Source organism: Gregarina niphandrodes (assembly GCF_000223845.1).
Source record: "Gregarina niphandrodes unplaced genomic scaffold scaffold00010, whole genome shotgun sequence".
NCBI classification, from domain to species: domain Eukaryota; phylum Apicomplexa; class Conoidasida; order Eugregarinorida; family Gregarinidae; genus Gregarina; species Gregarina niphandrodes.
The window spans coordinates 194163-220844 of record NW_011645780.1 but is presented as its reverse complement, the minus strand read 5'-3'; the positions used below and the strand labels follow the sequence as shown (position 1 = coordinate 220844).

General features: G+C 53.2%; 16 protein-coding genes across 16 annotated transcripts; 7 read left to right on the top strand and 9 right to left on the bottom strand.

Moving 5' to 3' along the window:
• Positions 1 to 2116: 2116 nt before the first annotated feature.
• Positions 2117 to 4474, top strand: GNI_064500 (hypothetical protein; the record flags this gene model as incomplete). The annotated part of the gene is made up of 1 exon (XM_011131804.1): positions 2117 to 4474. The coding sequence occupies one exon, from the start codon at positions 2117 to 2119 to the stop codon at positions 4472 to 4474; it is 2358 nt and encodes a 785-aa protein (XP_011130106.1).
• Positions 4475 to 5657: 1183 nt separating this feature from the next.
• GNI_064490 (hypothetical protein) lies at positions 5658 to 5828 on the bottom strand (the record flags this gene model as incomplete). The annotated part of the gene is made up of 1 exon (XM_011131803.1): positions 5658 to 5828. One exon carries the CDS (start codon positions 5826 to 5828, stop codon positions 5658 to 5660), a length of 171 nt encoding a protein of 56 aa, XP_011130105.1.
• A 602-nt stretch (positions 5829 to 6430) lies between these two features.
• GNI_064480 (hypothetical protein) lies at positions 6431 to 8776 on the top strand (the record flags this gene model as incomplete). Its single annotated transcript, XM_011131802.1, has 1 exon — positions 6431 to 8776. The coding sequence occupies one exon, from the start codon at positions 6431 to 6433 to the stop codon at positions 8774 to 8776; it is 2346 nt and encodes a 781-aa protein (XP_011130104.1).
• A 380-nt stretch (positions 8777 to 9156) lies between these two features.
• On the top strand, positions 9157 to 9501 carry GNI_064470 (hypothetical protein; the record flags this gene model as incomplete). The annotated part of the gene is made up of 1 exon (XM_011131801.1): positions 9157 to 9501. The coding sequence occupies one exon, from the start codon at positions 9157 to 9159 to the stop codon at positions 9499 to 9501; it is 345 nt and encodes a 114-aa protein (XP_011130103.1).
• Positions 9502 to 9905: 404 nt separating this feature from the next.
• On the bottom strand, positions 9906 to 11960 carry GNI_064460 (DnaJ domain protein; the record flags this gene model as incomplete). Its single annotated transcript, XM_011131800.1, has 1 exon — positions 9906 to 11960. The coding sequence occupies one exon, from the start codon at positions 11958 to 11960 to the stop codon at positions 9906 to 9908; it is 2055 nt and encodes a 684-aa protein (XP_011130102.1).
• A 240-nt stretch (positions 11961 to 12200) lies between these two features.
• Positions 12201 to 13577, bottom strand: GNI_064450 (hypothetical protein; the record flags this gene model as incomplete). The annotated part of the gene is made up of 1 exon (XM_011131799.1): positions 12201 to 13577. The coding sequence occupies one exon, from the start codon at positions 13575 to 13577 to the stop codon at positions 12201 to 12203; it is 1377 nt and encodes a 458-aa protein (XP_011130101.1).
• A 559-nt stretch (positions 13578 to 14136) lies between these two features.
• Positions 14137 to 15519, bottom strand: GNI_064440 (COPI associated protein; the record flags this gene model as incomplete). Its single annotated transcript, XM_011131798.1, has 1 exon — positions 14137 to 15519. The coding sequence occupies one exon, from the start codon at positions 15517 to 15519 to the stop codon at positions 14137 to 14139; it is 1383 nt and encodes a 460-aa protein (XP_011130100.1).
• A 416-nt stretch (positions 15520 to 15935) lies between these two features.
• Positions 15936 to 16445, bottom strand: GNI_064430 (hypothetical protein; the record flags this gene model as incomplete). The annotated part of the gene is made up of 1 exon (XM_011131797.1): positions 15936 to 16445. The coding sequence occupies one exon, from the start codon at positions 16443 to 16445 to the stop codon at positions 15936 to 15938; it is 510 nt and encodes a 169-aa protein (XP_011130099.1).
• Positions 16446 to 16455: 10 nt separating this feature from the next.
• Positions 16456 to 17418, top strand: GNI_064420 (hypothetical protein; the record flags this gene model as incomplete). The annotated part of the gene is made up of 2 exons (XM_011131796.1): positions 16456 to 16801; positions 17171 to 17418. 2 exons carry the CDS (start codon positions 16456 to 16458, stop codon positions 17416 to 17418), a joined length of 594 nt encoding a protein of 197 aa, XP_011130098.1.
• A 520-nt stretch (positions 17419 to 17938) lies between these two features.
• GNI_064410 (pseudouridine synthase) lies at positions 17939 to 19708 on the top strand (the record flags this gene model as incomplete). The annotated part of the gene is made up of 2 exons (XM_011131795.1): positions 17939 to 18060; positions 18097 to 19708. The coding sequence occupies 2 exons, from the start codon at positions 17939 to 17941 to the stop codon at positions 19706 to 19708; spliced, it is 1734 nt and encodes a 577-aa protein (XP_011130097.1).
• A 200-nt stretch (positions 19709 to 19908) lies between these two features.
• GNI_064400 (CRAL/TRIO domain protein) lies at positions 19909 to 22149 on the top strand (the record flags this gene model as incomplete). Its single annotated transcript, XM_011131794.1, has 2 exons — positions 19909 to 21583; positions 21677 to 22149. The coding sequence occupies 2 exons, from the start codon at positions 19909 to 19911 to the stop codon at positions 22147 to 22149; spliced, it is 2148 nt and encodes a 715-aa protein (XP_011130096.1).
• Positions 22150 to 22374: 225 nt separating this feature from the next.
• Positions 22375 to 22638, bottom strand: GNI_064390 (dynein light chain type 1; the record flags this gene model as incomplete). The annotated part of the gene is made up of 1 exon (XM_011131793.1): positions 22375 to 22638. The coding sequence occupies one exon, from the start codon at positions 22636 to 22638 to the stop codon at positions 22375 to 22377; it is 264 nt and encodes an 87-aa protein (XP_011130095.1).
• Positions 22639 to 22971: 333 nt separating this feature from the next.
• Positions 22972 to 23835, bottom strand: GNI_064380 (putative CDK-activating kinase assembly factor; the record flags this gene model as incomplete). Its single annotated transcript, XM_011131792.1, has 1 exon — positions 22972 to 23835. The coding sequence occupies one exon, from the start codon at positions 23833 to 23835 to the stop codon at positions 22972 to 22974; it is 864 nt and encodes a 287-aa protein (XP_011130094.1).
• A 111-nt stretch (positions 23836 to 23946) lies between these two features.
• GNI_064370 (putative pre-mRNA-splicing factor) lies at positions 23947 to 24316 on the top strand (the record flags this gene model as incomplete). The annotated part of the gene is made up of 2 exons (XM_011131791.1): positions 23947 to 24162; positions 24227 to 24316. The coding sequence occupies 2 exons, from the start codon at positions 23947 to 23949 to the stop codon at positions 24314 to 24316; spliced, it is 306 nt and encodes a 101-aa protein (XP_011130093.1).
• A 545-nt stretch (positions 24317 to 24861) lies between these two features.
• GNI_064360 (peptidyl-prolyl cis-trans isomerase, cyclophilin-type) lies at positions 24862 to 25725 on the bottom strand (the record flags this gene model as incomplete). The annotated part of the gene is made up of 2 exons (XM_011131790.1): positions 24862 to 25284; positions 25522 to 25725. 2 exons carry the CDS (start codon positions 25723 to 25725, stop codon positions 24862 to 24864), a joined length of 627 nt encoding a protein of 208 aa, XP_011130092.1.
• Positions 25726 to 25746: 21 nt separating this feature from the next.
• Positions 25747 to 26385, bottom strand: GNI_064350 (GTP-binding nuclear protein Ran; the record flags this gene model as incomplete). The annotated part of the gene is made up of 1 exon (XM_011131789.1): positions 25747 to 26385. The coding sequence occupies one exon, from the start codon at positions 26383 to 26385 to the stop codon at positions 25747 to 25749; it is 639 nt and encodes a 212-aa protein (XP_011130091.1).
• Positions 26386 to 26682: the final 297 nt, after the last annotated feature.

Below are 26682 nucleotides of genomic sequence, written 5' to 3'. Positions count from 1 at the left end.
TCAGCCTCCCGTTACGACCGCCCGCCCCCGTCGCTCCTACTACCACTCCCTACCAGCCGCCAGCGATAGTCACGACGGCCGCCCCAATGGTTCCTACTACTACACCGGCTCCCCTTCCTGCTACCACACCGGCTCCCGTTCCTGCTACCACACCGGCGAGTGGTAACGGTGGTGGAGACGCCGTATCCGGTTGCCAGAACTTATTGACTTCCGAATCCCAATGGGTCGATACGTGCAAAGGGTACTGTGCTTCCTATGGCCCTGGAGGTGAACTGGCTCCCTGGTGTCCTGGAGCGTCCACGGCAGATGCGTTGGCTCAGTGTGTCATCGGTCAGCAGACATTCTGCAGACTTGGTTAGACATTAGAAACGTTTTTACTGGTATTTTTAACTGATTTTAGGTTATTTAAACAAGTTAACGGTAGCACATGTGTTTATCTCGGTGTGCTCTCGGTGTGCCTGGTACCATTCAATCCTCCTTGAACTGTGGAGTGCGAAAAAAGGTTTACGTCCCTTAATTCCTTCCTGAGGGTTGGGCAGATGGTTGCCTCTTTCAATACTTTTTGAAACACTGTCGAGACCAACGGAGTGAGCCCTTATTGAAAACAATGCAGTGAAGCGACGTAACGTCTCTTAGCGTCTTCGCAGGCTCGTTCGGAGCTTCAGTTGCCGGCAGTCGACACCGAACAGATGTTGCTGCGCAGGTGGATGCGGTTCAGGCTCGGACGAACAGGAAAATTTTCCTCAGAGTCGTTCGAAGACCGAGACTTTAGCGTCATCATTTTACAAAGCTAGATACCAGTCTTATTGTCCGAAACACATTGTCGAAGCTTATCGTCATCTTGTCTAGATCTGTCTTATCAGGTGCACCTTGACCTTTCGTGTTGAACAATCCTTCTGCATTCTGCTACCGGTTGTCCCACGCGGATCACTGTGTTGGAGTAGAGTGCGGACCCAGGTTGTGCGGGTCAAGAGGGATAGTGGCACGGGTGAAGATGAGCCAACAGGCAAAAGGACAGAAGCGAAAGGACCGACGGCGTCAAGTCATTGCTGTGTAGAAACCCAAGAGCATGACAGCTATTGGATATCCGCTGTGCAGAGACGCGAATTGAAGAGAAACCGTGGCGGGCGGTGTCGCGAGGATGAAGCCCCTCGTAGTTGATGCTGTTGGCTGTCCGATCGGATGTGTGGAGATGGTGTGTGGTGGATAAGGAATGTGTGAATGTAAGTAGTTTGTGCAAGAGCAGTGCGCAGGCGGTCCTGAACTGCACCCTGAGGAAGACAGCAGATAGGGGACGTGCACGTTCCGTGAGGCTAATCTCAAATCCTGCCTCGTTTAGGCTATACACACCTTCAACTGCCATCAACGCTAGGCCCATCAATCTCATTCTAAGGGGCATCTCAGATAATCTCGCTTGCTGCCATTCAGTGTCACCCACGTTCCTGTAGTTCCTGTTATAGTATTTCGCAGCATCTTCGGTGGACCTCTCGTCCAGGTTTCTGGTTCCGCTCGATTGTTGCTCGGTTAGGTCTGTCTCCAGCGGTCTCAAACCCGACTACATCGTCTTCTACGCTTTAATGGAGTTTTTGGTTATTTCCCTAACTCTCCCAAGAAAAGCCCCTCTGGGCCGCAAAGCAGTCCTGCTTTGACCGAGTTGCTACAGGCGAGAGGAGGACACCCGGTGTGGGCGGAAACGTTCGTGTAAGGCCCTTTACGCGGTTCATAAGTTGGGCACATTTTGATGACCCAGAGGGAATATGTGTCGGCACCCCGATGACGTAGGCAAGCCTCTGCTGGATGGTGGTGGGAATGCCTGCGGGCCAATGCGTTAGAGAAAGCAGGAGTATTTTTGGTGAAGACCCGCCCCGTGGAGAGAATCGAAGTGAGGAGATAGGCGCAGGCCTCAGCTTGTTGAGAGAGGGTGATTAATCCAAGAGGACGGGGGTTGCCTTGTCACCGAGAACCGAGGAGGTGCTTGGTATTGATCGGCAGGCCTGCCATGGGTGTTGTTACTATTTTTTTGAGTTAGTAATGAACAGGTATCTAAGTTCGCCATTTGTGGTTAATTCGATTCGTACTTAATTCGCGTTCCAACGCCAGAGCCTTACTTGTGTTGATGGACAGCCCGAGGATAGTGAAGGGTAAGTCGAGGATAATTGTAGTGGATAAGGGTGACAATGTCAGCAAGTGTACAGTACCCGGTGAGCCAATTACAGATGAACCACGCCCCCGTGAGGGACGAGTAGATAATGGGTTAGTGGAACCGTCAAGGGATGGTACGGCCAGTGCAAATCAGGTGCCCGGCGGAGGGCCTGGTACGTGTTCCAGCAATGGTGCCCAGGAGGGTGTGAAGGAGTGCCCAGCTGACGAAGCGATGGTCGATGACGATGGCGAAAGGAAAGATGACAAGCTCTTAGCGGATGAACCCTTGGGGAGCGAAGCCCTGTGGGACGAAGCCCTAGGGGACGAGAGCGTAGCGGATGAGGCTCTGGACTACGATACTGTGGAAGGCACTGTACAGTCACTCAAGTCGGAGTTGGGCTCGCTACGAAGGGCGGTAGAGCGTATGCGGAGAGACCTATTGTGCAGCTCGTACCAGAAGCCATTTCTACCTGGTGAAAGCGCCTTGAACGTGGAGGGTAGTGCAGGTGGCGTTTGTCGGAAGTGTTTAAGTCGTTGTGCGGAGGGCGGCATTTACCTGGTCGTGTCTGCCGAGGACGTGGACTGTTTCCTGTCGGAGGATGCTGCCCGTACCCAGCCAGTGCGACGCCGTGACTGGTTGGAATTATTGGGGCTGGGAGACGTGGAGGTAGACTGTCGACGCGCAGGTGATGGTCGTCGTCAGCTGAAGGTGCCCAATGGAGGGAAGTCCTATCACATTGGAGCCTTGGGTCCCCACGGCTTTGCACTGGGCCGGGCCGGTCTCACTACCTCGGGTCTCATGGCTGACTGGCTGCCTAGCCTGCTCGAGTATCGAAGCTTCGACAGGACGCGAGGCAGCAACTGGGTCTTCGAATTCCCCGCCGGCGAATCTCTCTCGCTGGTCGCAGTTGGCTCGGGCTTTGTCGTATGCGTCTCGGACGCCCCCCACCATACACTTCGTGTCTTCGCGGAGGCCGGTGTCCTGCTGAGCCAATGGCAGTGCCCCAACGCTGTGTCCCTGGTCGCCAAAGACTTAGTGTTCACTGTCCTGCTTCAGACCAAGTCCAGCGAGCTGCATGTGGAGGCTACTTTGTTGGACTGGGACCAGCGGGGTGGCCGCCGGGGGGCCAAAAACTATTTGGACGTAGACCTGCACACAAGCACCGCGCCCCTAGAAAATGGATTCAAAACCATCTCGTACTCCTGCGACCTCGAAGTCCTGCCCAGCGTAAGTCTGCTGCAAACATCTGCTACTTTACACACGCGCGGACACGTTCACTGGCTGGGACTAGGAGACAATATTCCGATGATTCTGCCGACCGTCCTGACGACCACAAACGAAGTGTTTGTACTCGGTTCTTGTTTGGGGAAGGGTGGCCGAATTCCCAAAGAGTTTGCACACACGTGTGCGATGCGCTCCCAAACCCGAACCGAACCGGGTGAACCTGCAGGAAGCGAAGCAGCTAGCGGCACGCACCAATGGCTCTGCGTCTGTAGCGACCTCCAGCTGCTGTGGCAAGATGAACAGGTACCGGGCGCGCCTTCAGTTCCCCGACGGAGTATCACTGTAGTCGAGAGCAACGACGAATGGATTAAGTTTGCCCCTCAATGCGGGTCTCGCGGATTCAGCTATTCCGACTTTACCAAAGTACCATTCCGGCTACCCCTCTGTCTGCCGCCGCCAATCATGTCGCAGAAAGCACGGTACCCCGTCGGAGTTCGAAAGGCAGTCGAATTCGAAAGATCTATCGACAAAACTAACTTCAACCCGTTATGCCAACCCTTTCTGGAGGAAGAAAGATTCCGACGTCTCAGCTTTACTATTCTACCCGTGCTTCGATTGGCCAACACCGGCTGCTGCAATAATTCCGACCTGAACCAACAATACCTTCAAGCCCGCACCAAACTGGAAGTGTCTCTAACAAGGTCAGCCTTGTTCGGCATTCAGACAAATAATCATCACCTACTCAAGTACAATGCAAACTTGTTATCTACTGGACCCACATTGCAAGTTCTTGCGGATGCTGCAGAAGGAAAATCCGATAGATATTGCACCGATGTTCTCAATCAAATAACCACGGCTAGAGCTCCCACCCACCACGGAGACCGCCACGGGGACTTACATGGTGAGGCCGCTGGTCATGCTGAAAACACTCAGCGAAGCCTTAATGCTCAGCGAGCGAACTCGACGGTTGCAAACCGGACGGCTGCAGCAAAGGAAGCGGACCCATCTCAGGAGCAATTGGGACTGCCAACGAGCGGTTCGTCCCTCACCTCTCTACTCACTGGAAGTATTAAACTACGTGAATCAAAAAGACCTAGAATTACGTAGCCTACCTCGCTAGTTCGCCACACCCAGTATTCCCTTCGCCAAATAGCTCCGAGAGCACTTCCTTTGCGCCGTCCCTCACCTCCTGGTCAGAGTTAGTCGTCGCAAGTTGCTCGATATCCGGCCTTAGGTCTTCGACTTGCCCTCGCGGCAGTCTGGGCACAAGATAACACAGGCAGTTCAGAATCCACGTTTCGTCCTGTCCACAAAAAATGTTTCGAATGTGGGGAGTTAATTCTTGGGGGACATGTGTGACAAGCAATGTTGCAACAGGCATTGCCACCGGCCAATTCACGTCTTGTAGCCACTCAAGTAGACCGTCAATTAGTTGGCACCACTCTTTCGGATCCGCTGCGTCCAGGCGGCGCACAGCTTCTAGGTCGTGCTTGTTGCTCGGTATTCTCAAGTCGGTGAGCATCTCTTTGATGTGCCACAAAATTCGGCCCAAAAAACCGTCAGCTGATCGCACACGTGTGCTTGCGCGTGCGTATACGTGTGCACGCTTTCAGCACGAACGCAGGACAAGGAATTGCGGTTAAGATTCTGTCCAGGGACCATCTGTCGCCGGCTCCTCTGTCAAATCCATGTCCATAGCGATTTGTGCATCATGCTTGCTCCACCACCATCCTGCTGAGATCAGCACCGCAACTCCCGCAGTTGCTCCCGCTACTGCCAAGCCAACCCCAGCCTTCGAACTAGGTCTCTCCAGGCCCCACGTGGTCGCCGATGTGGGCTTCGTAGGTTGCGTAGGTTGCGTGGGTTTCTCCGTGGCCGAAGAAGAGGTTTGAGAGGAAGTGTCAGACGTTGAGGAAGAAGTGGTGTCAGCTTCTTCCGTTGAGGAAGCCGTACTAGACGTGCTAGTTGGTATGGTTGCCGACGTCGAAGTCGTGGTTGAGGTTGTGGTCGGCGTGGTGGTGGTGGTGGTGGTGGTCGTCGTCGTCGTGGTCGTCGTGGTGGTCGACGAGGTTGTGGAAGAGGTGGAGGTGGAGTCACCTAGATCAACCGCGCAGTAGGAAGCCATGCGTTCATGGATGCAGTCAAGTATGTAGTCTGTGGGTGACCCATTGCACCACTTGATCTGAACTTGGGCGCACAATTTTTGGCACTCCGCATTGGCTGCCTCAGTGTAGGGCGGTGTAAGCGATACTGCGAAGGTGCACGGCCAGACGACCTGAGAAAAAGAATTTTAGTCGAAGGTGACTTGGTCGGAGGTGGCTTTGTCGGAGGTGGCTTTGTCGGTGACTCGGCTTGCTGGGTCCAGGAGGGTGAAGGAGCATACCACAACTTCTTTGGGTAGAGGATCGTCGCCGGCGCACAGGTAGAAGAATATCCAGAGGTACTTTATTAAAATGTGCATCAAGCTTGTAACCAAAGAACATGTACCTGTGCAGCGCTTTCAATGGACGGACGAACCTGGAATGAAATCAGTGGGGCGGCAAATTGAAGTAACATGCAGAGTGTGTCATCAGAGATCCTGCGATCATATTTTAACCTGCCAAAAATGTAACCCCACCTCCGCTAAGCTTCCACCTCCCCTAAGTTCCGGACCTCCCACGGTTTGGGCCCCCACGGTTTGGGCCCCCACCTCCCCGAGTCGCTAGCTGGGAGTGTCTTCACGTCTCCAGGGTTTGTGAAGACGACACCTCTCACAGAGCATTTCCCCACTCTCACTGGAAACTTTCCTTGCTTGAGACTTTCACCATGCCTTTCCTGTCGCGGTCCTAGTCGGGGAAGTAGTTCTGGCTTCTAATTGAATCTATTCGAAGCGCAGGCGAGGATAATGTGCACTTGATCTGTGCGGTGCTGGAGACGTTTGACTGTAAAGAGGAAGTGGATTGGTACCAATCCCGGCCACCAAATGAGCTGGACATTCTTAGATTGCGCGACCAGTGTCCAAGGGCCTACTTTCAGTACAACGAAGACCTGAAGAAACTCGCGCAGACCGAGCCAGGCGACACTATGAAAGGTTCGACAATGAAACGCTCGGCGACCCAGGGTTCTATGACTCAAGACTCTGAGGACCGTCCTGCAACGGGTCTGATGTTTCTCTGTAGCTTGTGCTACCATTCGGATTTGAGGAAGGAGGCTCCTACCTGTGTCATCTGTGGTGACTCCTTCAGCCAAGGCAGTATGATCCGATGCGAGGAGGGCCGGTGCTGTAAAGGCATCCACCGGTCTTGCTATATGCTCTCGGGACCGAGAGCTTTCTCAGTGATCTTTGACCGACCGGACGACCACATCGTTTACCGGTGTCCGGGGTGTGTCTTAAGCGCATACATGGACTGTCGGTTCCCCGACAACTCCGACTACCCTGCAGCCGTCTTCCTTCTGTTCCCAAACCTTCGTAGGTTCTCAAACCTTCGTAGGTTCTCAAACCTTCGTAGGTTCTCAAACCTTCGTAGGTTCCCGAACACCCGTAGATTCCCAAATCCCGATAGGTTCCCGAAACCCGGTAACTTCTCACAGGTTCCTCGAACGTCCAAGCTCCGCAAGATGTACCAAGATGGTTCAACGCACCCAGATGCCTCCTCGCATCTACCCCCACCGCGTATACATGCAGCTCTTTCGTCGGCTCGATTCCCAGAGCGTTGTACCCAGAGATCAAACTCCTGGGCAGCACGGTGGATGAAACATGACTTGAACAGTCTTGTCATCAGTCCTCCTGTCACACTAGCCGACGAGACTGTTCGCTGGGACCTCATCTCAATAACGCCCACTCAAACAGACCAGGTTCCACCGTGCCTACCAGAAGTAAATTGTGAAGCAGAGGTACACTGTGAGTTATTGTTACAAGAGTATGAAGAACTTGCCGACTATGAAGAAGAACTTGCCGAGTATGAAGAAGAACTTGCCGACTATGAAGAACTTGCCTTCCAGGCGGATTTCGACTGCCCTGGTAATAAGGATGACAATATGGTGAGGGATGGTACGGCAGAAGGTCAGACATTGAAGGACAATATAGCTAATGTGGTCAAAGACAACACGGAAGACAGCGTTATGGAAGACAACATTATGGAAGACAACAGTGCTGTGTATGATACTGACGGGTGCAGATCACTGTTAATACGGGAGGAGTTGGGCATAGGTAATGAGGACCTTGGATGTGTTGAGGTTCTTACTAGTGTTTTAGACAGTGTAGTGAAACTCCCTCATGTCGTCGGATATGTTTTCTCTAGTATTGCTCGTACCTACGATGAGGTGGCAGGAAGTGACCTTTATTCCGAGCCGGTACGTCGGATTTTCCGAGAGTGTGTGCATCTGAAAGAGTTCGCTTCACCTAATCTTATTACTGGTATTATGGCCGATGAGTCTGGCGGCTGTCAGAATCGGTTGACCAAGTTGTATGAGATAGTGAAGCCCCCCGCTCACGGACATCTTATGAATTTGTATCCCCCCTTACCCAAGCTATTGGAACTGTATGACCGACTGGAAGCCAAGATTGGTCGTGGTTTCTTCCGGCTTTTATATCGCTCGGAGATGGGTCTTCTATCGTTCCTTGAGACCGGCTCAACTTTGCTGCACCTGGATACATTTGGGAACATGTTCCGATACTACTGGACCCCGGCTACGACTTCACACGTTTCCCCGTATGCGCCTGCAGGTGGTGACAGTGACCCAGCAGCTGTTGCGTGGCCTGGTTTTGATTGGCTCCGTGAATTTGTTTGTGAATTAGATGACCTCGGAGAGAGTGTGCTAGAGTCATGTTATGTGTTGGACGCATGTCATCGTAAGTACTGCGACGATCAGGTGTACAACCCGATGACCAATCCGTGCGGTTTGCCTGTGGAGGAGTTCACTAAGAGTGATAGTTTGGTTTTGGTTTTGCTTCAGAAGACATTTGGCCGTTTAGGGTTCGTTCCGCCTATACAGTTCAAGACGAGCGATGTGTTGGGCTACCACTTGTGTCTGAGACGTGCACTGAAGCCGTATACCTTGATTGGTGAGTATTCAGGCGTTATAGAATGCAGACGATGGAATACTAACCAATTCTTCACACCGTCCGACTCAATTTATGATCTTGTAAATCATAATGATAACTCCAACACAACACTATGTCTGATACCCGAACCATACACTTCCCTACCCAGATATATCAACGGTATTAATAACCATATTCCCGACGAATACCTCAAGATCAATACCATAACTAACATCTTTCATTTTGACCACCAGTATCACATACTAACACTTACCAACCACCAGACCGTTAAAAAAGGCCAACAGCTACTACTCGACTACAACGCAGGAGCTGCCGATGGAGAACTCGGAACCTACCCCACGCAACATTTCCTTCCCGCCGACTGACCAGGTGCGAAACCTTACGGTGACAACACGCCGTAGAGGCCAGACCACACGTGTAGGCTACCACATGCTGGATTCGACCAAGGCAACACCCGCTAGGACGTCCCGCGTTGGCAGCGGAAACCCGTGTTACGCTCGCCGAGCTGGCACCTGAGTTTTTGCACCAAGCAACAAAAACACCACAGCACGCAACAATGCAGACACGTCTGTCTGCAAGCACGTCTGTCTGCAAGCACGCCTGCCTGCAAGCACACCCGTGGCTGCACACCCCCCCCCCCCTTGTGTTTCTCTGTGAAGTGGGCTTTCAGCGTGGCCCGAGGTTGCGGCCCGATTGGGCTGTATAGGTGGAAAATAAATTAGCCCTCGCGCCGTACTGTGAAAATATGCCGAAAGAAGGCGGACGGAAACTGAGAAAGAAGTCTCGACCGTCCGGATCTCAGAAGCGGCGTGCGCCGGTGGTGGACGCCAAGGGCCAGTTGGAAAAGTGGGCTCGTTTGGAGGAGACTTTGCGGAAGAAGAAGAAGCAGGGCAGGAATCTAGATTTGCACCCGACGGAAGCTCTTCGAAAAGCGAGGAAGGCTTCGAAGCACAAAGGCCGGAACAGGGCCATTCTCGACGACTGGGAGAGTTCTACCGTGGCAGTAAGCAGTAAGCCATCCGCTCCGAAAGAAAAAAGATTAACAATCAAAGAGCTCGCCCGGCGCGCTCTCCAAGAAGCACAAGACTAATCGCAAGTGCACCTAGTGGTTGGAACGAAACAGTTCCAATGTGATTAATGATTTGGTTAGGGCCACCAGTAGTGAATCCTCTTGATGGTGAAATTTTATGGATAGTGGAATCAGGGCGATGAATCAGGGAGATGAATCAGATGGGGAAGAGATTGGTTGTTGAGACAGCGAAAGAAAGCTCTTTAAATATAAGGACATCTTTTTCACTTAAAAAGCCGTGGTGAATATAAGGGTCAGCGCATCCGGGATGCAGCGTCCAGAGTGCATGCAGCGTCCAGAGTGTGTGTAGACGAACAGCGTCCAGGGTGTGTGTAGACGAACAGCGTCCAGAGTGTATGCAGACGAACAGCGTCCGCAGTGTGGTCTATCTGGCGTGCATCCGGCGCAGGTTGCTGGCCAGTAGGTTACTGGCCAAGAGACCTTTGTACAGTTTTCCAGGCTTCATCAAGTATATGGAACGCTTCTTTGCTGTTGGGTAGCTGGCATTTGTCCGGATGTACTCTCATGACTAGTTTTTTATATAGGATTTTGGCAGTGGCGAGTGCATGAGAATATTGGGATTGCTGAGTAGGTTTTTTGATGCCGAAGATATCCCAAGGCAGGAGTTTACTGCGTCGTGTGTTAAGCAGTTTGTCGATAGTAGCCTGTCCACTAGGATCAGTCTGAGGCCAGACAATGCGTTGTTGTTGACCATTTCCGAACACACGTTGTTGCGCACGATAACACTCTGCTTCCCTGCGTCGTTCCTCTTGCTGTCGTGCCCGTGACTTCGCCTCCGCCTCAGCCTTCTCACGTAGGCAGGCCTGGCAACCCTGGTTCACACCAGAATACACGCCGATATGTCCTCGGATACAACGTAACTCGTATGTTCGACCCCTCACATTTGCGTGTGTTCGCAACAAGGTAAAACCGTTCTTCGCAAACGTCACGCGCAACTGCTGCTCACACAATCCACACCCGCCGGCGCTCCGTTCAAACTCGCCATGCAATGAACAGTACGGACGTACCTTCTTCGCCGTAGTAACCGGAACGGAACCGGCAATCGGAACGGAACCGGAAACAGCGGAACCGGCAATCGGAACGGAACCGGGAACGGAACCGGGAACAGAACCGGGAACGCTCGACTTCCCCCCGTCAGGCGAGTCAGAAGTTTGCTCCGTCAAATCCACCACCTCCGATTCGTTCTTGGAATAAACAGCTCTAGCCGGCAAATACGAAGGGTCCAACGCCGTTGAGGGAACCTCGTCGCCACCGCTTCCCCTCTCGTTCTGACTAGCGGCCGCCTCAGCAGCCGGCTCAGCAGCAGACTCATCAGCAGGCCGTTGATCAACAGGTAACCCACCAGCCTGCCCAGCAGACGGATGCCCCGCAGACGACTGACCAGCAGGCTGCTGCTCGGTAGTCGGGATTGCCTCCGACGTACTCCGCGTCACACCTGGTGGAGCTGTAGTTGCTGCTCCCGCAGTTCCTGCTGCCACGGCTCCTCCCCCCCCGGTTCCTGGCCCCGCAGCTACTGTGTTGCCTTCTTCGCTCAGATCTGTCTTGAGAACCTCGCCTTTGGGAGATGTGCCTTTTCTGGCGCCTCTCCTTCTTCGCTTGGGTGGCACCCCCGGATTAAGCGGATTCGCCCTCAATACTTTCTGTCGCCTAGCCCGTGTCACAGGCCCTTGAGCCGTGGGCCCTTGAGCCGTGGGCCCTTGAGCCGTGGGCCCTCGAGCCGTGGGCCTCATATTTATAGTCTGACCGATGTCAGAAACCGTTTCTGAGACTGCCGCATCTGAAATACACTCAGGGGTCGCGGCCTTCCCTCCAGATCTCAACCGCCGGGTTAGACCCGGGACCGTTGGACCCTGGACCGTTGGACCCTGGACCGTTGGACCCTGGACCGTTGGGCCCTGGACCGTTGGACCCCCATGATGGTCTGAAACACGTTCCGGTGGGGTCAACGGATTGCCCATCGAACGTGCCCCTCGACTCCTGCCTCCCGCTCCGGTCCTCGTTCCCCCAGACCGAACGGCTCCAATCCTCACAGCATAGACCGGCCCATTAGCGTGCTCCCCACCATTCTGGTCCGTGCTATGTTCACTCATCGCCGTGTCCTGAGCGGCTTCTTGCGCCATGGCCGTATCATGTACCAGGTTCTCGTCCGATCTCGAGCCTATATTTGGGAACACGTAAGACCCCTCAAGTTTGGGCAAGACTAAATCATCTCGCAAGCAGGAGGCATAACTTGAATTTAACGCATCCAGCATCTGAGACGACAATTTGTAATCCTCTTCAGAAATCAGGTTACCACCATTGTACGACTGCAGCGACTGCAATTGCTGTAAAGAATAACTCAAACTGATTTGCTTTAATACCAAACGCACCCGTCGAAATCTGAAAGAGAACCAATAATGACCCCCATACCACTGTCCCCCCCATACCACTGTCCCCCCCCACACCACTGTCCCCCCCATACCACTGTCCCCCCATACCACTGTCCCCCCCCATACCACTGTCCCTTCCTTGTGGCTGCGAAGCACTTACTCATCCAGCGCCGACAGGAGATTCGGCAAAACATGGATCTTCGTTTGCTCCAACCACGATTTGGCAGCACTCTGCTCCTACAAAACAAAAATTCGTTTCTCGCAGCGTGTACTCGTGTGCCGTGTACTCGTGTGCCACTCGTCTGCCATGGACTCGTGACGAAGACCAGTCTAGAATACCAACCTCGAGCGCCAGTGCTGAAAACCGTGCCGAAACCGTGTACAATCGCTTACTTTGTTAGCGCTCTCACTTCCACCTGTGTGGGTACTGTCAGTACTAGCTTTGCGATCACTCGCCATCCCCGTGCTAGATTTCTGGTCATCCTTCGGGTCGTGGACTCCGCGGTCAACAACTTTTCGACCATCGGCCCTCACGTTGTTTCCGTCGTCCGTTTTTCTGTCGTCCGCTTTCCGGTCTTCCGTCTTTCGACCCTCTACTCCTCGGTCGTCCGTCTTCCGGCTATCGATCCTCCGGCCGTCGATCCCACGATCGCAGGTGCCCAGTGTGGGGCTTTGTGCTCGAGGACTCTCAACCCTGAGTCTGTTGAGCTCGGGCAAGAGTGACTCCTTAGGCGGATTCGGCAACGGCCGACAGTAAACGTAAGGCACGTCCTCGTCGGCCGACTCGATGTGGATCTCGACTGCCTTCATCGGCGACACCTCAGGGGACATTCGGTTAGGCGAAATGTGCTCTGGGGAAATGTGGACATCGGGAGAAGAACTCCCGGTGGCAATGCGCATGCCATCGGACATGCCACTCACGCTCACGGGTCGTCCATTATTGACTTGGCCACCATTGACTTGGCGGCTATCACCTGTCGGGCTATCACCTGTCGGCCTATCACCTGTCGGGCTATCACCTGTCGGATTCCCACCCACCGTGTGGTCTCCTCGCGTAGGACCACTGGCAGGACCACCGGTGGGGCCACCGGCAGGGGGTATGTTACTTGTATGGGTGTCGTCGGGGTTAACCGGATTGGCTGTCTTAGACGATATCCGAGCTGCCTTTTTGCTGTTTTTTTCAGCTACCTTCTTGACGCGTTTTTTCGCGGCTGCCTGCTGCCGGATAGTCTGGCCCACGACCACGCCGGTCACAGGCTCGCAGTCGGCCGTCTGATCATTGGGCATGAGGGGCGAGTCCAGCGGTTCATAGCTTTGAGTAAAGCTTCCGCCGCGCCCCGCTCCGCCAGGTGCTGTCGCTCCAGCCGATGCTGACGTTCCGCCAGGTGCCGAGTGGTCGGCTGCTGTGGCGAGCACTGGCTTCTCTACCGCCGGCTCGTCTGAGAACATCCGGTCCAGCTCCTCTATTAGTTCCTGCTTCGCTGTCTTCTCCGCCTCCTCGACCGCTGCTTTGTTCCGAATCAGCCAAGGCTTTACGCGCGCCGGCAACGCCTCCTCTACCACTTCTTCGCCGCGCATCGGCGGGGACATGACGCGTCGCTGCACAACCTCACTCTCGTCATCCAGCAGAGGATTCGAGGGCCATGCCCGGCGCCACGGCACGTATTTACCGTCCCCGCCGTAGTCTCCGTCCGAGGTCGTGACCATCGCCGGGAATCGAACCAATTTTAATTCATGCTACCAAAAAGCACCACACCCAACTAAGTTACCCACTACAGCCTACTGCAGCCAACCGCAGTGCCGCAACAAGCTTCCTGACTACACAGCCAGTGCAATGCCGACTCCACCAGTCAGCTCATCCCAGTGTCACAGTCATTCGTCAACTGCTGACCGGACAACTAGCCCCGGACTCGTCAGCGACCACGACCACGACTAGTCTACGGCTTAGCTGGTTGTCGAAGCTGGCCAACGATTGAGGACTTGGGTGCGTTGTCACATTCGTTGACTGAGCGCCCCCGCACGGTCGAGAACACCACAATGAACCGGCAATGGAAACTTCACGGTGGCCAAGCCCGTATTTGGCCGAGTCCGCGGTCGTTTGGCCGAGTCCGCGGTCGTTTGGCCGAGTCCGCGGTCGTTTGGCCGAGCCCGTGGTCGTTTGGCCGAGCCCGTGGTCGTTGGCCAAGTCCACAATCGTTTGGGCGAGTCCACGGTCGCCCAAGCCCATGTTTAGATGAGTCCGTGTTCGGCCGAGTTGCAACGCGGGTCAGCGCAGACAATCCGCGTAGCTCATGAGATGATCGGTCTGGGCGCTAAGTCGCGGTTCGCTCTGTAGTCCTTGGTCGCTTGTCAGTCGATGGTCGGTTTGATGAATACTACCGCCATGGTTGCTGCTGCTGCCGCCTTGCCGCAGAATTCTCGCGGGGATCTGGATGATTTCCGGGGTGGTCGCACGATGGTGCCCCGTTGTGGTCCCAGTGGGAGGCCACTGTTGGGCGGGTGGTGAGTAGGCTGGTTGTGAGTAGGTTGGTTGTGAGTAACTTGGTTGTGAGTAACTTGGTTGTGAGTAACTTGGTTGTGAATAACTGGGTTGCGAATAACTGGGTTGCGAGTAATGGGATTGCGAGTAATGGGGTTGCGCGCTAGCAGGGTGCGGCGCCACAGGGTCGAACACGGGCAGAGGGACTCTGGGCTCTTCGCGCACAGATAGGGCAGGTACGGGGGGAGAGAGTCGGGATCCGAGAGCCACGGCGGGTGTTCGATTCGCAGCTGACGTCTGGTCAATTGATATGGACCTTGTGGCGTCGCCGCCCGGGAAGGATCGGTCGAGTCCTGACCGATCGAGTCCGAAACGGTCCATGCCTCTCGGTTCCAGCCCTGAGTTGGGCTCCAGGGCGCGGTCAGTGTCGAGTTCGGAGCTTGGAACAAGGCCGTATGGTTGGTAGTTGGAAGGGCTCAATGCTTCTATCTCATGGAGAATATTGTTGGGTGATATCTGAACCGTCTTTTTCTTTCTGTGGGTCGCAGTCCTGAACATGCTAGGACTGACTCCGAATGACTCCTTGACGGACTGTTTCGCCATGCAGGATGCAAGCAAGTAGATACAAGCAACGGCGAAGACAACAGCACCGCAGAGCACAAGCCAGATGTTGTTGTTCAAGAACAAAAGGTAGCTCAGCAGCAAGTAATAAAGTCCCTTTCCTCTAGGACCGGCGAGGAAGTGGAACTCATTGTAGAACCAGTGTCTCAACTCCGAATGTTCAGGCAACCAGCTCTTGGCTTCCAGGAAGAGGACAGACAAGCCGAATAACGCCAAGTACAACCGAAGTCCCAGGGTCACCAACCCTATGCTGTAAAAGTCGTTACCCGTGTGGATACGACCCTTATTCCCATACAAAATGATCCATAAAGAAATAACACATATAGCCAGTCCTGCCAAACTGGCAATCACTTTCATTACTTGCATCAGAAAACGTCGATTCCTAGGACTCGTTCCATCTTTCACCACGCCATAACTTAAGCCCTTCTTTCCGTCACCCACTGTCTCTCCTCCCGCAGCTAATATTCCCGCTGCTAAAGGTACCACTTCCTCCTCCAACACTTGTGGCGTTTCGATTACTTCCACCCTGGGGCGGGGTCTTGATAACATTTATACCAAATCAAAATTGGTCTGAAGAAACCTGTGATCAACTGGTCTAAAACCCAGTGTGCTCTAGTCACTACTATGCTCGTCGCTATTATGCTCAACCCTGATGGTGGCCCCTGGTTGTGGTTCAGCCAACTTGTTTTCGGTTTTGAATTTTTAGTTGGGACCAAATCAAACCGCGAGTCAGTACGACCACTGTCATAATCTACGGCATGGTCTGGGCTGTTGGGCGGGCCCGTTGCTAGTCCGGGACAAAGACCGATCAATTTCTGACTAAAAGTCGACAATCACACTCGAGGACACGCGTTTGAGATGATTCGCTAGAGGCAATTCCTCAAGACAGATAATCCCCCTTCAAGCGGCCTCAGCCTCAAGGAGGAGCGCCAAGAGAAGCCCGTCCAATGCTAAGGCAAAAAAAACTACTTCTTGCTCTTGCCGCCAGACGCTGCATTTTGGGCTCGGTCTAGCTTCATTTGGAACTTTTTTTGCGACTTGTTTAGTGGCTTTGACCGCGGTACCGCTGTCTTTGGTGGACTACTCGGTTTCGCCGTCAAACCAATGGACTTCCGTTTGGCCGTTTTAAACGGACCGCTTTTCGACTTGCTCGACACAGGGGATGATGGGATCAATGATTCCTTTAATTCGCTAGTTCGTAACGTTTCATTGTTGTCTGCCTTCTTCTTCTTGGAGACCTCAAGCTTCGGAACCTGGCGCTTAGGGGCAGTCTTCTTCACCTTGGCGACAGGGCCTGTCGCCAAAGACTGGTCTCTCGGTTTTTTATGTTGGGTGACCTTCTTAGTATTCTCTTCCCGCTGGAAGTCTATAGCCGGTCCTGACCCGGCTTTAGTAAGCCTGGTCTTGGGCCGTGACCCAGTTTGTGCTGATCCGGCTTTGGCGGACGTGGCCTTGGTGTTGTTCTTCGCGGCCATTTTCTATTTTATGTCTAACAACTTGAGTTCTGACAACTCAGGCTCAAGTAACCTTTACTCCAAAGTCAAAAAGGTTGGTCTTAAGCTCAAAGGCCAACCCCCTGTAAAGAAACCAAAAGTTATTGAAGCACAAAAGCCTGAGCCGACAGGAGACTCCAATCAAGATGATACGAGAGAACTCAATGATCTACACGCGCAGATAAAACGACTAGTCGGTCTGCAGCTCACTAGAGCCGAAAAGGCCCATAGACTAGCCCTTCTCCACCGGCGAGAAGAGATACTTAAAGAGAAACTGGAGAAAACGCATGCGCAGCGAGTGGCAGAATTCAACCAAAAGCTGAACTCTCTAGGAGAACGTAAGGTCATTCACTACAGTGTTCAGGCACGTTTTCTTCAGATTTCGACATCCCCAAAGTGGGACCCGGATGAGCGATTAAAAATTGGTCCAAATGGATTACGAATTATATATTGCCTGTAATATTGTCGGTAAGGTGATCTGCTCCGAACTACGACAGTATTTATTAGGCTTAATCGCAGTGGCGCTGACTGTCGCTTACATATGGGCCGAGTAGAGCGCAGCACACACGTGTGTGCTTTCGATGAAGTTGACGTTTGTTGCGCTGACGCTGGCTGCAGCCGTTCAGCAGGTGTCTCCTGATACCGTCGGTCAACTAGAAGCAAGTGCAACGCGTAATCTCGCTCAATGCAATACCCGGGTCTTTTAGCCATGTCAAACTTTAAATTGCGATTGCATACACCTCAGGAAGATACCGATGAGGCAAAGTTTGCTCTCGATGCCGTGGAGGCGTTGGGGACGTCTGCTCAAAAGTCGGATCAGCTAGAAATGGAGGCAATTTATAAAAGGTTGTTGCAGAATTATAAAAACGCAATGCGACTGGTGATTCAGAGCTCGTTGCTGCCTATAATTTCAATTCCCGACCCCGTCAGGTCCACTGTTTTATCAGCGGGTTAGTTCATTGGAATAAACTTCTGGGCATGCTCAACAGCCGACTGCCATGCCCGGCGGCTGCCATTGACATGAACACACACGGGTGCTTCGGAATAGACCACTTGGTCGATGGGATACATCGGTACAAATTGGAAGCTTGGAGATGGCATTTGTGTGGTTCCCTGATCGAAGAGGAGCGTGATACCGAGACCTTTCGGAGTGCAATGCCAGGTTCAGCGGCTGCTTGGAAGCCGTGGGTACTGCCAGATAAGCCCCCAAGTAGCCAGTGACAGTAGCACCAATCGCTGGCGTAGCGCCAGCCGGTACATTAATTGCTGGTGAGTGAGCAGCTGTGAGTGATCAACTTACTGAAAGCACGTAGAAGGCCTGTTCAGTTCTAGCGGACGAGTAACGGTTCACTAACTGAGCGTGCCATTGAGGGACATCATCTACGGCAGAGGTCCCGGTTACTCGTTGGCTGTCAGCAAAGCTCATTCTCAAATTTTTCTAGATCACTAGAAATGACGGGGGCCTAATTTCAAACATGTTAATTGCCGTCGGGCCGGACGCGATTTTGCCATCATTATGTAATGTCACCGTTAGTGTAGGCAAACCACGGCACAAAATATTGGTTCAGAGTGTAAAGCAGCGATGGATAGGCAAGCGGTAAGTGACTGCAATATTGACCCTATTTGGACGTAGTTTTCTGGACGTGTTTGCTTCCGAGTTCTCGAGCCGGCCCAGATTGTATTACGAGCGAGCCTACGAGAAGGGAAGACTCCGATGCTATAGACAGGGAGGGGATGTCCGTCCAGGCAAACTGCGTCGCTTAGACACGAAAAAAGAGGCGATGAATACCTCCCTGCCTGCAGAGCAAACCTCCCTGCCTGCTGAGCATACCTCCCTGCCTGCAGAGCATACCTCCCTGCCTGCTGAGCATACACTAAAGGGGAACGAGAATGTGGAGCACGAGTGCATTTTAACGGAAGCGGTGGTACCATATGTCATGCCGATCGAGGTGGTTGATGAGACTGAGGAGTATTTGGCGGTGACCAAGCCGCCGGGGATCCCAGTTTACCCGCAAGGCCAGTTTGAGACTAATTCGCTTACTGAAATGCTTAAGCAAAAGCTGGGCAGGAAGTCTTTTTATCCGCTGTCGCGTTTGGATAGAGTCACATCTGGACTCATGATCGTTGCCAAGGACGGCAAGGGTTGCCAAAGGCTGACTCCCGTCGTCAGGAACTGGCAGAAGTTCTACGTCATGCAATGGAGTAAGACCTGGGATCGAGCCCTTCAAGATGCACTCCCACTCCGGGGAGTCTTTCCCTTTTCTCCGGGCCCCTCCGGCCCGGACCCCTTCGGCCCCCCGTCAGGCCCCCTCTCAGCCCCTTCCAGTAGTACTGGAGACCATATCCCGACTAGTATCGACCCCACTTTGGGTATGGTAGTGTGTGCTCCGATTGCTCTCGACCAGCATACTCCTGGGAGCGCATTAAAGACGCGGATCGACTGGGAAAACGGCAAGCCGAGCCTGAGCATCTTCTATCTAATTCGGGACCTGGGAACCGCGGGCTGTATGGTGTTAGGCATACCCGTCACAGGTCGCACGCATCAACTGCGGCTGCACTCCAGCTATGCTGACACACCCATCGCCGGGGACGCCTTGTACAATGCCTCGGCAGCCAAGGACACGCGCGACCACGATTGGTACGTAGCCGTGCAATACGACCACGCAGAGACTTTACGGTACTTGTCTCTAGTTAACGTGCGTGAGGACGTTCATCACTTCACCCTCACTCCCGGGTCGTCAGCTACCCAGTCGACAGCATCAGCAACCCAGTCCTCAGCTTCAGCAACCCAGCCGTCGGGTAGTCAGCCGCCGGACCCGTTCCCAGTCAATGACTGGAGAGAACTGAAGAAAGACCTGGAAAAGCCTGCCGAGGTGCATTCCGTGTGGGTGGTCCCGCGGTCAGCTTTACGACGAGAGTTATCAGCGTATCCAGACCTGTGCTTGATGGACGGCCATCTAGTTTCCTTCCATCCCTTCATTGACCCGTATTATATACCACTACACTCATTTGCATATATGACAGAAGCGCATAGACTTATCACCACCAACACACTCCCGTCCTTCTGGCCCGTCGCCACCGACCGGCCTGGAGAGTCAGACGCCCCGACTTCTGCGTGTGTGGACAGGAGCTCAGAGTCTGTTGACCACATAAGGGGATTGTGTCGCCTTTTGTGGACTGCGGTCGATTCGATTACGCTCGCGCACTTAAATATCAGGCCATCTGATTTGCTCAATAGCCGGTAGCTCAACAACCGGTGGCTCAACAGCCGGTAGCTCAACATCCAATAACCATTAAGCAAAACCCCCCTTGGGACGAAGCGGTGACCTTTCGAGGTCGTACCTCCCCCAGCCATGACTTCCTCGAGGTCGTGGCCCTGGCCGTAGGCTACATTTCGAGGTGGTGACCTTCCAGGTGAAGATCGTCGCTTTCTTTTTTACACGGTATGGGACGTCCACTATCCTGTTGCTGCAGAAGGTACAGTGCAGCATCGGGAGAGAGCTTCAAGGTTAGTCTGGGCCCGAGGCTGCAGGAGGCAGCCTTACAGGAAACAGGTCCACAAAGTGCGGCAAGTCTCAAGATGCCCGTTCGGAGTGAGGCTCCCGATCCGAGTCAGGCCGTGGAAGGTGGCGAAGTGGGGAACCCAGCAATAGAGCCCCGCGCTGGACTCCAGCCGGGCATCAGCCAGGATTTTAACACTGGCGCTGTGGGCGTGGTCGCCGGTTCTGAGGTGGCTCTGGAATCCAGTGGGACGGGGGTGTCTTCGAACCCGCGATCGGGCGGTAGCAGGCCGCCGTTGGGGAGCCGGCTGGAACTCTTGAAGAGTCTAAGTGTCCGGTCCGGGGGCGATGTCAGCCGCAGCAGCAGTCTGGAACAAAACCCGCGAGTACTCAAGGTCGAGGTCCACTCCATCTCGCCCCACGCTGACATCGCCTCCACCAACTTCGTTTCAGGCGATAGTGGTGGTTACGAAACCGTAGACTCGCGCTGGCAACGGGGTGGGGCAAGGCCAAGGACCCCGGGCGGTCCCCAGGATCAGAGGGACGCTGGTCAGAGGGACCCTGGTCAGAGGGACCCGGGTCAGAGGGACACCGGGCAGTGTGCCACCGGGCAGACGAGTGGTCCAGAGACGTGGCGCGAGACCTCGAGGCCCGTGACCGACCTGGGACGGCGTGGAAGCAATGAGTCGTTCCGCTCCGCTCACGAGTCGTTTCCAGAAACTGTTAGCGACTCACAACCGCCACTGGAAAGAAAGGAGGGACCCGTTGGGGAGGCGGGAGGCCCTAAAGGGCCGGGGGAGGCTCGGCAGGGAACTGCAGCCTCGAACCAAATGGCGACCAGACACGAGGAGCAGGCTCGGGAGCAAGCTCGGGAACGAGAGGGTTATGGGAGGCACGTGGCGGCCGTCCCCCCGGGACTGATGAGCGTTCGAGAGGACCAGACTCAAAAGCGCACTGAGAAGGCTCAGACGGATAAGGGTCAGATGGATAAGGCTCAGACCGAGAACGTTGGTCGAACGGGGACTGGGGCTTCGACGGCGGTTGAGCAGACCCGGCCGGGGACGGGCCAAGGTACGAAGCCGCGGTGTGCTGAGAATATGGTGCTGGTTGAGATCGGGAAGCAGTTAGCGCAGTTGGGGATTCCGGAGGGGTTTGCTTCGAGTATTATGGAGGTGTGGACTCAGTGGTTCTATGAACAGGCGCGGCGGTTCTATCCTTTGACATTGTCGTTGCTGCGTCTAAGATGCCCGGGTCCCTGGTGGCTGGGATCGGAGATGAAGCAGGCCCCGGAGTATGAGAACTGTCCCACCATGGAGGAAACGCTGTATATACACCGCTTTTGTGTTGCTAGACAGCAGAAGACACCCGAAGTTCTGAAAATGCTCAAAAATGACCTGGAATGGAGAGAAGTCGAAAATGTTGAAGGTACAGCACAAGAAACAATGAGTAATGAATTTAAAACCAGCCTACACGCCCTCTATCCCCACGGCTATTATGGCTGTGACCGGGAGGGGCGACCGGTCTACTATGATCGTATAGGGAAAATGAAGTCTAAAGAAATACTCCAACAATTCAATAAAGAAGACATGGTCAAATACTGGATCAATGGCTATGAAAATCGTAACCACCACCCACGTTTTCTACCACCACACACGTTTTCTGCATCACACACACGTTTTCTGCATCATGTCCACACACGTGTTCTGTTTGTAGTAATGCGGGTCGTGTTGCCGGCATGCTCATTGCAACAGGGTCGTCGTATATACCAGGGCGTCACTGTGCTGGACATGGAAGGCACATCCATGGGCGAGTTTACACGCAGTCGTGAGTTGTTAAACATGTTGTTGTCCGTCGGTCAATACCATTACCCAGAGTGCATGGCAAGGACGTACATAATACGTAGCACGTGGACGTTCCGTGCTATTTGGAAGTTGGTCAAGCCGTTGCTGGCAGAAGACACGGTGAAAAAAGTGACAATCGTTGACAATGGTAAGGAGTTAGACACTTTGTCAGTCGTGATTGACCCAACGAACCTTCCTCCCTTTACAACTGCCAGCCACCGTAACAACGACGACGCTTCATGGTGTCTAAACCCAATCGGTCCTTGGATGGATACCGCTGTGAGGCAGCGAATTCAAAACCTGTTTCCGCCATCGGCAAGTGACCTTTCAATCAGTTTACAATGACAAATATACGACCGCATGTTCTGCGGTCCCAGACACGGGGTCTAGGCTTATCATCGTCATCTTCCACATGTGGCCGCCATGAGCGTCTTAGACGGCTATATAATACCATCAGTCAAAACCAGGGTTCAACACACCCATAATGGGTTCAACACCAGGCAGAATGGGTTCAACACCAAGGCAGAATGCGTTCAAGAGCAGGACTTGGGACTAAATACATATGGAGGGTTACGACTTGAAAAGAAGTATGGCTACATGTCCGCAATAGAAGTAGATAAATCTCCGGGTCTCGTGGCTGACGTAAGAGCCGAAATTCCGACCGACAATACAATGCCACGTCGGCTCATGACGTTTGTCAAACTCCTTTTTGATATGTGCGGCAACGTCACGCTCGATTCCATGCATCTCCAGCGCTTCTTGTGCAAGTTGCACGGCCTCAGTCACCATGTTATCCGGCATATCCGCATTCTTGATTACGTGTTTCACTTCCATCTGGATGCACAAAAATTTTCAGAACAAAATGGCGAGACCTTTTCTCGGCGGCAGTCCAGTCGCTTGGCATAGCAACAAACAAGGGGGCTGTGGCACGGCACGGTCCTGGTCTGGCTTGTGCCAGTACAGGGCCTGGTCTGGCTTGTGCCAGTACAGGGCCTGGTCTGGCTTGTCACAGTCCGGGGCATGGCGTGGCTTGTCACAGTACGGGGCGTGGCCTGGCACACATAGTACGGGGCCTGGCCTGGCAGACACAGTACGGCGCGTGAGTATGGACGGGGCCTGCCTGGCCTGGCCCCGTGGCATGGGAGATCTTGTGGATACTGCGAGTGGTTATAGATGTTGGTCTGGGTCCCAATCCAGACGGAAGGCAAAGGTCTCTAGTTGAGTTCTATATAAAACGACTTCCTTGCTGTGTCCGCCAGCGACGGCTCTTGCTCGGGAGTCGCCAGGTTTTTTGGTGTACTCTGTCATGACGGTGGGCATGTGTTGTCTAAGGTAGTTGAGGAGATCTACGTCACTTTGGTTTTCTTGGAGGAGTGCTTCCTTGGCAGAGGCTTCAGCGTGTTGAGGGAAGAGTTCGGCGTGCTCACGAGTGAGTGGGTGAGAAAGGGACGGAAGTTCTTTTCTAAAGCCTTTAGAGTAATCGACCTTAAGTTGTTCATAAAAGGTTCCTTCCTTTTCAACAATCTCCTTAATCCTTTCCTCTGTCCTTTTCCTGTACCGCTCGTTCGCTTCCAAAGTTTCCTTCTGCTTCGAGATCTCGCACTGCTTCAGAAACTCCTCCCGCTGGCGCTTTACTGTCACATCTTGGGAGTACACCAGGTCGTAAATCACCTCTTCTCGATTCTCCAGAAATTCGTAAAATAAAGGCGTCGACTTAAACGTCTGTCGATCTCCATTTAAGACCAGCGTAACACGTTTCCGAATACTCTCCGCCTTCTCCAATAAATTACGGTCAGATATCCAGTCACCCCAATCCTTCTGTGGCGTCGGCCGTTCACATATCGGACATACCACCAAATGACCTGGTGATAAATTCCACACAACATCCGCAGAAGCAGTCAATCGCACAGGATAACGCTGCCCCAAACACTTGTCACATACTCCATGACCACATCCCAAAGAACGTATTAAAATATTGTCGTATCCACTACAATCACTTCCACACTGTGGACACGTCAGGCCCACTGACATTTATTTAACCAAACTTAATGGCCAAACACCGTAACCAACCATACCCCATCTAACCCCTACCCCCTCTACCCCCTCCCTTTATTGAACCATTTCTCAGACCCTGATTTGATTATGTGTCGAAAGCAACCGGGAATTACCGTCGGTCGACTCTGTGAAAAATGCGAAGATAAATGTCCTATATGCGACTCCTACGTACGTCCCCATACTCTGGTTAGGATTTGTGACGAATGCAACTACGGAAGCTACCAGGGACGATGCATTATCTGCGGTGGCATGGGCATCAGTGACGCCTATTATTGCAAGGAATGCGTTCAGCAAGAAAAAGATGTAACCCTCACTTACACCACGGTCACCCTCCCGAAATACTTGCACGACCTTCTCTTCTTTGCAGAGGGATGGCTGCCCAAAAATCGTCAACCTTGGTTCAGCGAAAACCGACCTGTTCTATGAACGAAAGAAGTACGGCTTCACTCAAAGGTGAGTTTTCTGCGGTGCGTACCCGACAACTACTCGGCTCTGGGACCGAGGACTACTGTCTTCCTACAGCCACCCTCATCCTACGGCCGCGGGGCTCCTACGGCCGCGGGGCTCTTACAGCCGCGGGGCTCCTACGGCCGCGGGGCTCCTGTGACCAGGAGGGCTGTTGTTCAAGTCGGGTCTATGGACGGAGATCCGCCAGACCCAGGTTACCGGAGGGAGGGGTGATACCGCCTCCGGGATGTTACCACTGGTCTCTGTTGGCATCTTGAAATTCGTCCCTATCCGTTGCGGCGATTGGGAGGACGCGATCTGGGGATCACACATGACGATTGAGAGGCTGTCATGTGTGTTCCCCAGATGACGACCTTCCCAACCACAACTGTACATCTAGCTACTGGCTCCATTTTCCGGTCTGCCTCCCCGGCTTCCTTTCCTTAGTGCCTCTTTGTCCTTCATGCCCGTTCGTAGATCGCTAGGTCTGAATCTGTCGGCCTCGTTGGTCGTCATCTTGGTTGATCATCTCGATTGGTCGTGCATGACGAGGAGTTAATCGATGGGGGTGAGGCCCTGCAGGGTGACGAATGTTTTTAGAATCTTAACATCGGTGAGAGGTCTTTCCTGTTTGTTGACATGCAGTTTGTTGATTAAGATGCATTTGTCGAATCCCTTGGCTACTCGACCGAATATGGTGTTCTTTCCATCTAGGTGCGGACACGGACACATGGCGATGAAGAACTGACTACCATTGGTGTTCGGCTGACCGGTATTCGCCATGGATAGCGTGCCCGCCCCAGTATGCCGCAATTCGGGGCAGATCTCGTCGTCCATGTACTTGCCATATATCGACTCACCGCCAGTCCCGGTGCCAGTTGGATCCCCCATTTGAATGATGAAGTTGGGAGAGACTCGATGCACTAAAGTATTATTGTAATAACCCCTTCGCGCGAGCTGGTAAAAGTTCTCACAGGTCTGCCATTGGATGTATTCGAAACACATATTTGAAACCGAAGACGGTATGAACCGAAGACGGTGCGGTGGAGGAGACTGCGCTGGAAGGCTACTGGGACAAGTGGACCCAGCGATGGGACAAGTGGACCCATCAATGGGACAAGTGGACCCAGCAATGGGACAAGTGGACCCAGCAATGGGACAGCAATGGGGACGTGTCCAGGGGAGGGGGGCGCGGATTGTTTGGAGGAATGTTACCTTGGGGGCATGATGCCAGTAGAGTTCAAGTTCTATATCTCCAACAGTGGTGTGAAGGATAACATTTCCCTTGCCGCTCAGGATGACTTGTTTGAAGGCAGCGTGTGTAGAGGTCGTGCCTTCAGGGCTCTTGTTATAAGTCTTGCTATCGTCGTTGGTAGGGCGGTTTATGGTTTCGTTTTTCGTTTTTAGAGGGTGGCTCATTTAGTAAAAAGGTTTTATTTTTCAAAGGTTACCCTCTTCGTCATCTATAGCTGTGTTAGCAGCTTCTTGGAGTTCTCTTTCGGACTGGTTCTTCTGTTCCTCGGTCATAACGATTTCTGGTTTACGTGCGACCTCGCCAAGGAACTGAATATCATTGTTCTGCGTAAGACGTCGGGCGAGCCAGAGGAATGGTTTCTCGAAGTTGTAATTACTCTTAGCGGAAAGATCGTAGTACTGAATGTTTTTTCTTCTGTGGAAATTAATGTGCTTGGCCTTTACGATACGTTCTTGGACATCGACCTTATTGCCGACTAGAACGACAGGGATATTCGGGCACACACGTTCGAGGTCCCTATGCCATGAAGTCACATTCTTGTATGTTATTCGTGCAGCAACATCAAACATAATAATTGCACCATTCGCATGCACGTAATAACCATCCCGTAGTCCAGATAACTTCTCCTGACCGGCAGTATCCCAGACGTTAAAGATTATCGGACCGAAATTCGTGTCAAACTTCAGGGGGTACACTTCAGCCCCCAACGTGGGTACGTACTTCTTCTCAAACTCACCAGTCAGGTGACGCTTAACCAACGTCGTCTTGCCCACTGCGCCATCACCTATGAGCACAATCTTGAACTCGGGAATATCCGACGACATTTCTCAACAAAATTTTACACGTCAGAAAATACCCCCAAATACCTGCCTCCCAACGACGTATTTCTCCACGACACGGCACTCATCGAGTAACACAGCCCGGTTACTCACACAAGTCCCACGCACTCGCCATCTACTTGACGCCTCCCCCACCCCTTCACAAAAGCTGCCTAATGTCTGCTGGCTGATGTGAAGCTCACCGATGCTCATGACCCCACCGATACCCATGGCTAAACCAAACCCAACCCACCACCTTCAATCCGTCCCGTCGCACCGTCCGTTTTCCGCCTTTGTGTCAAA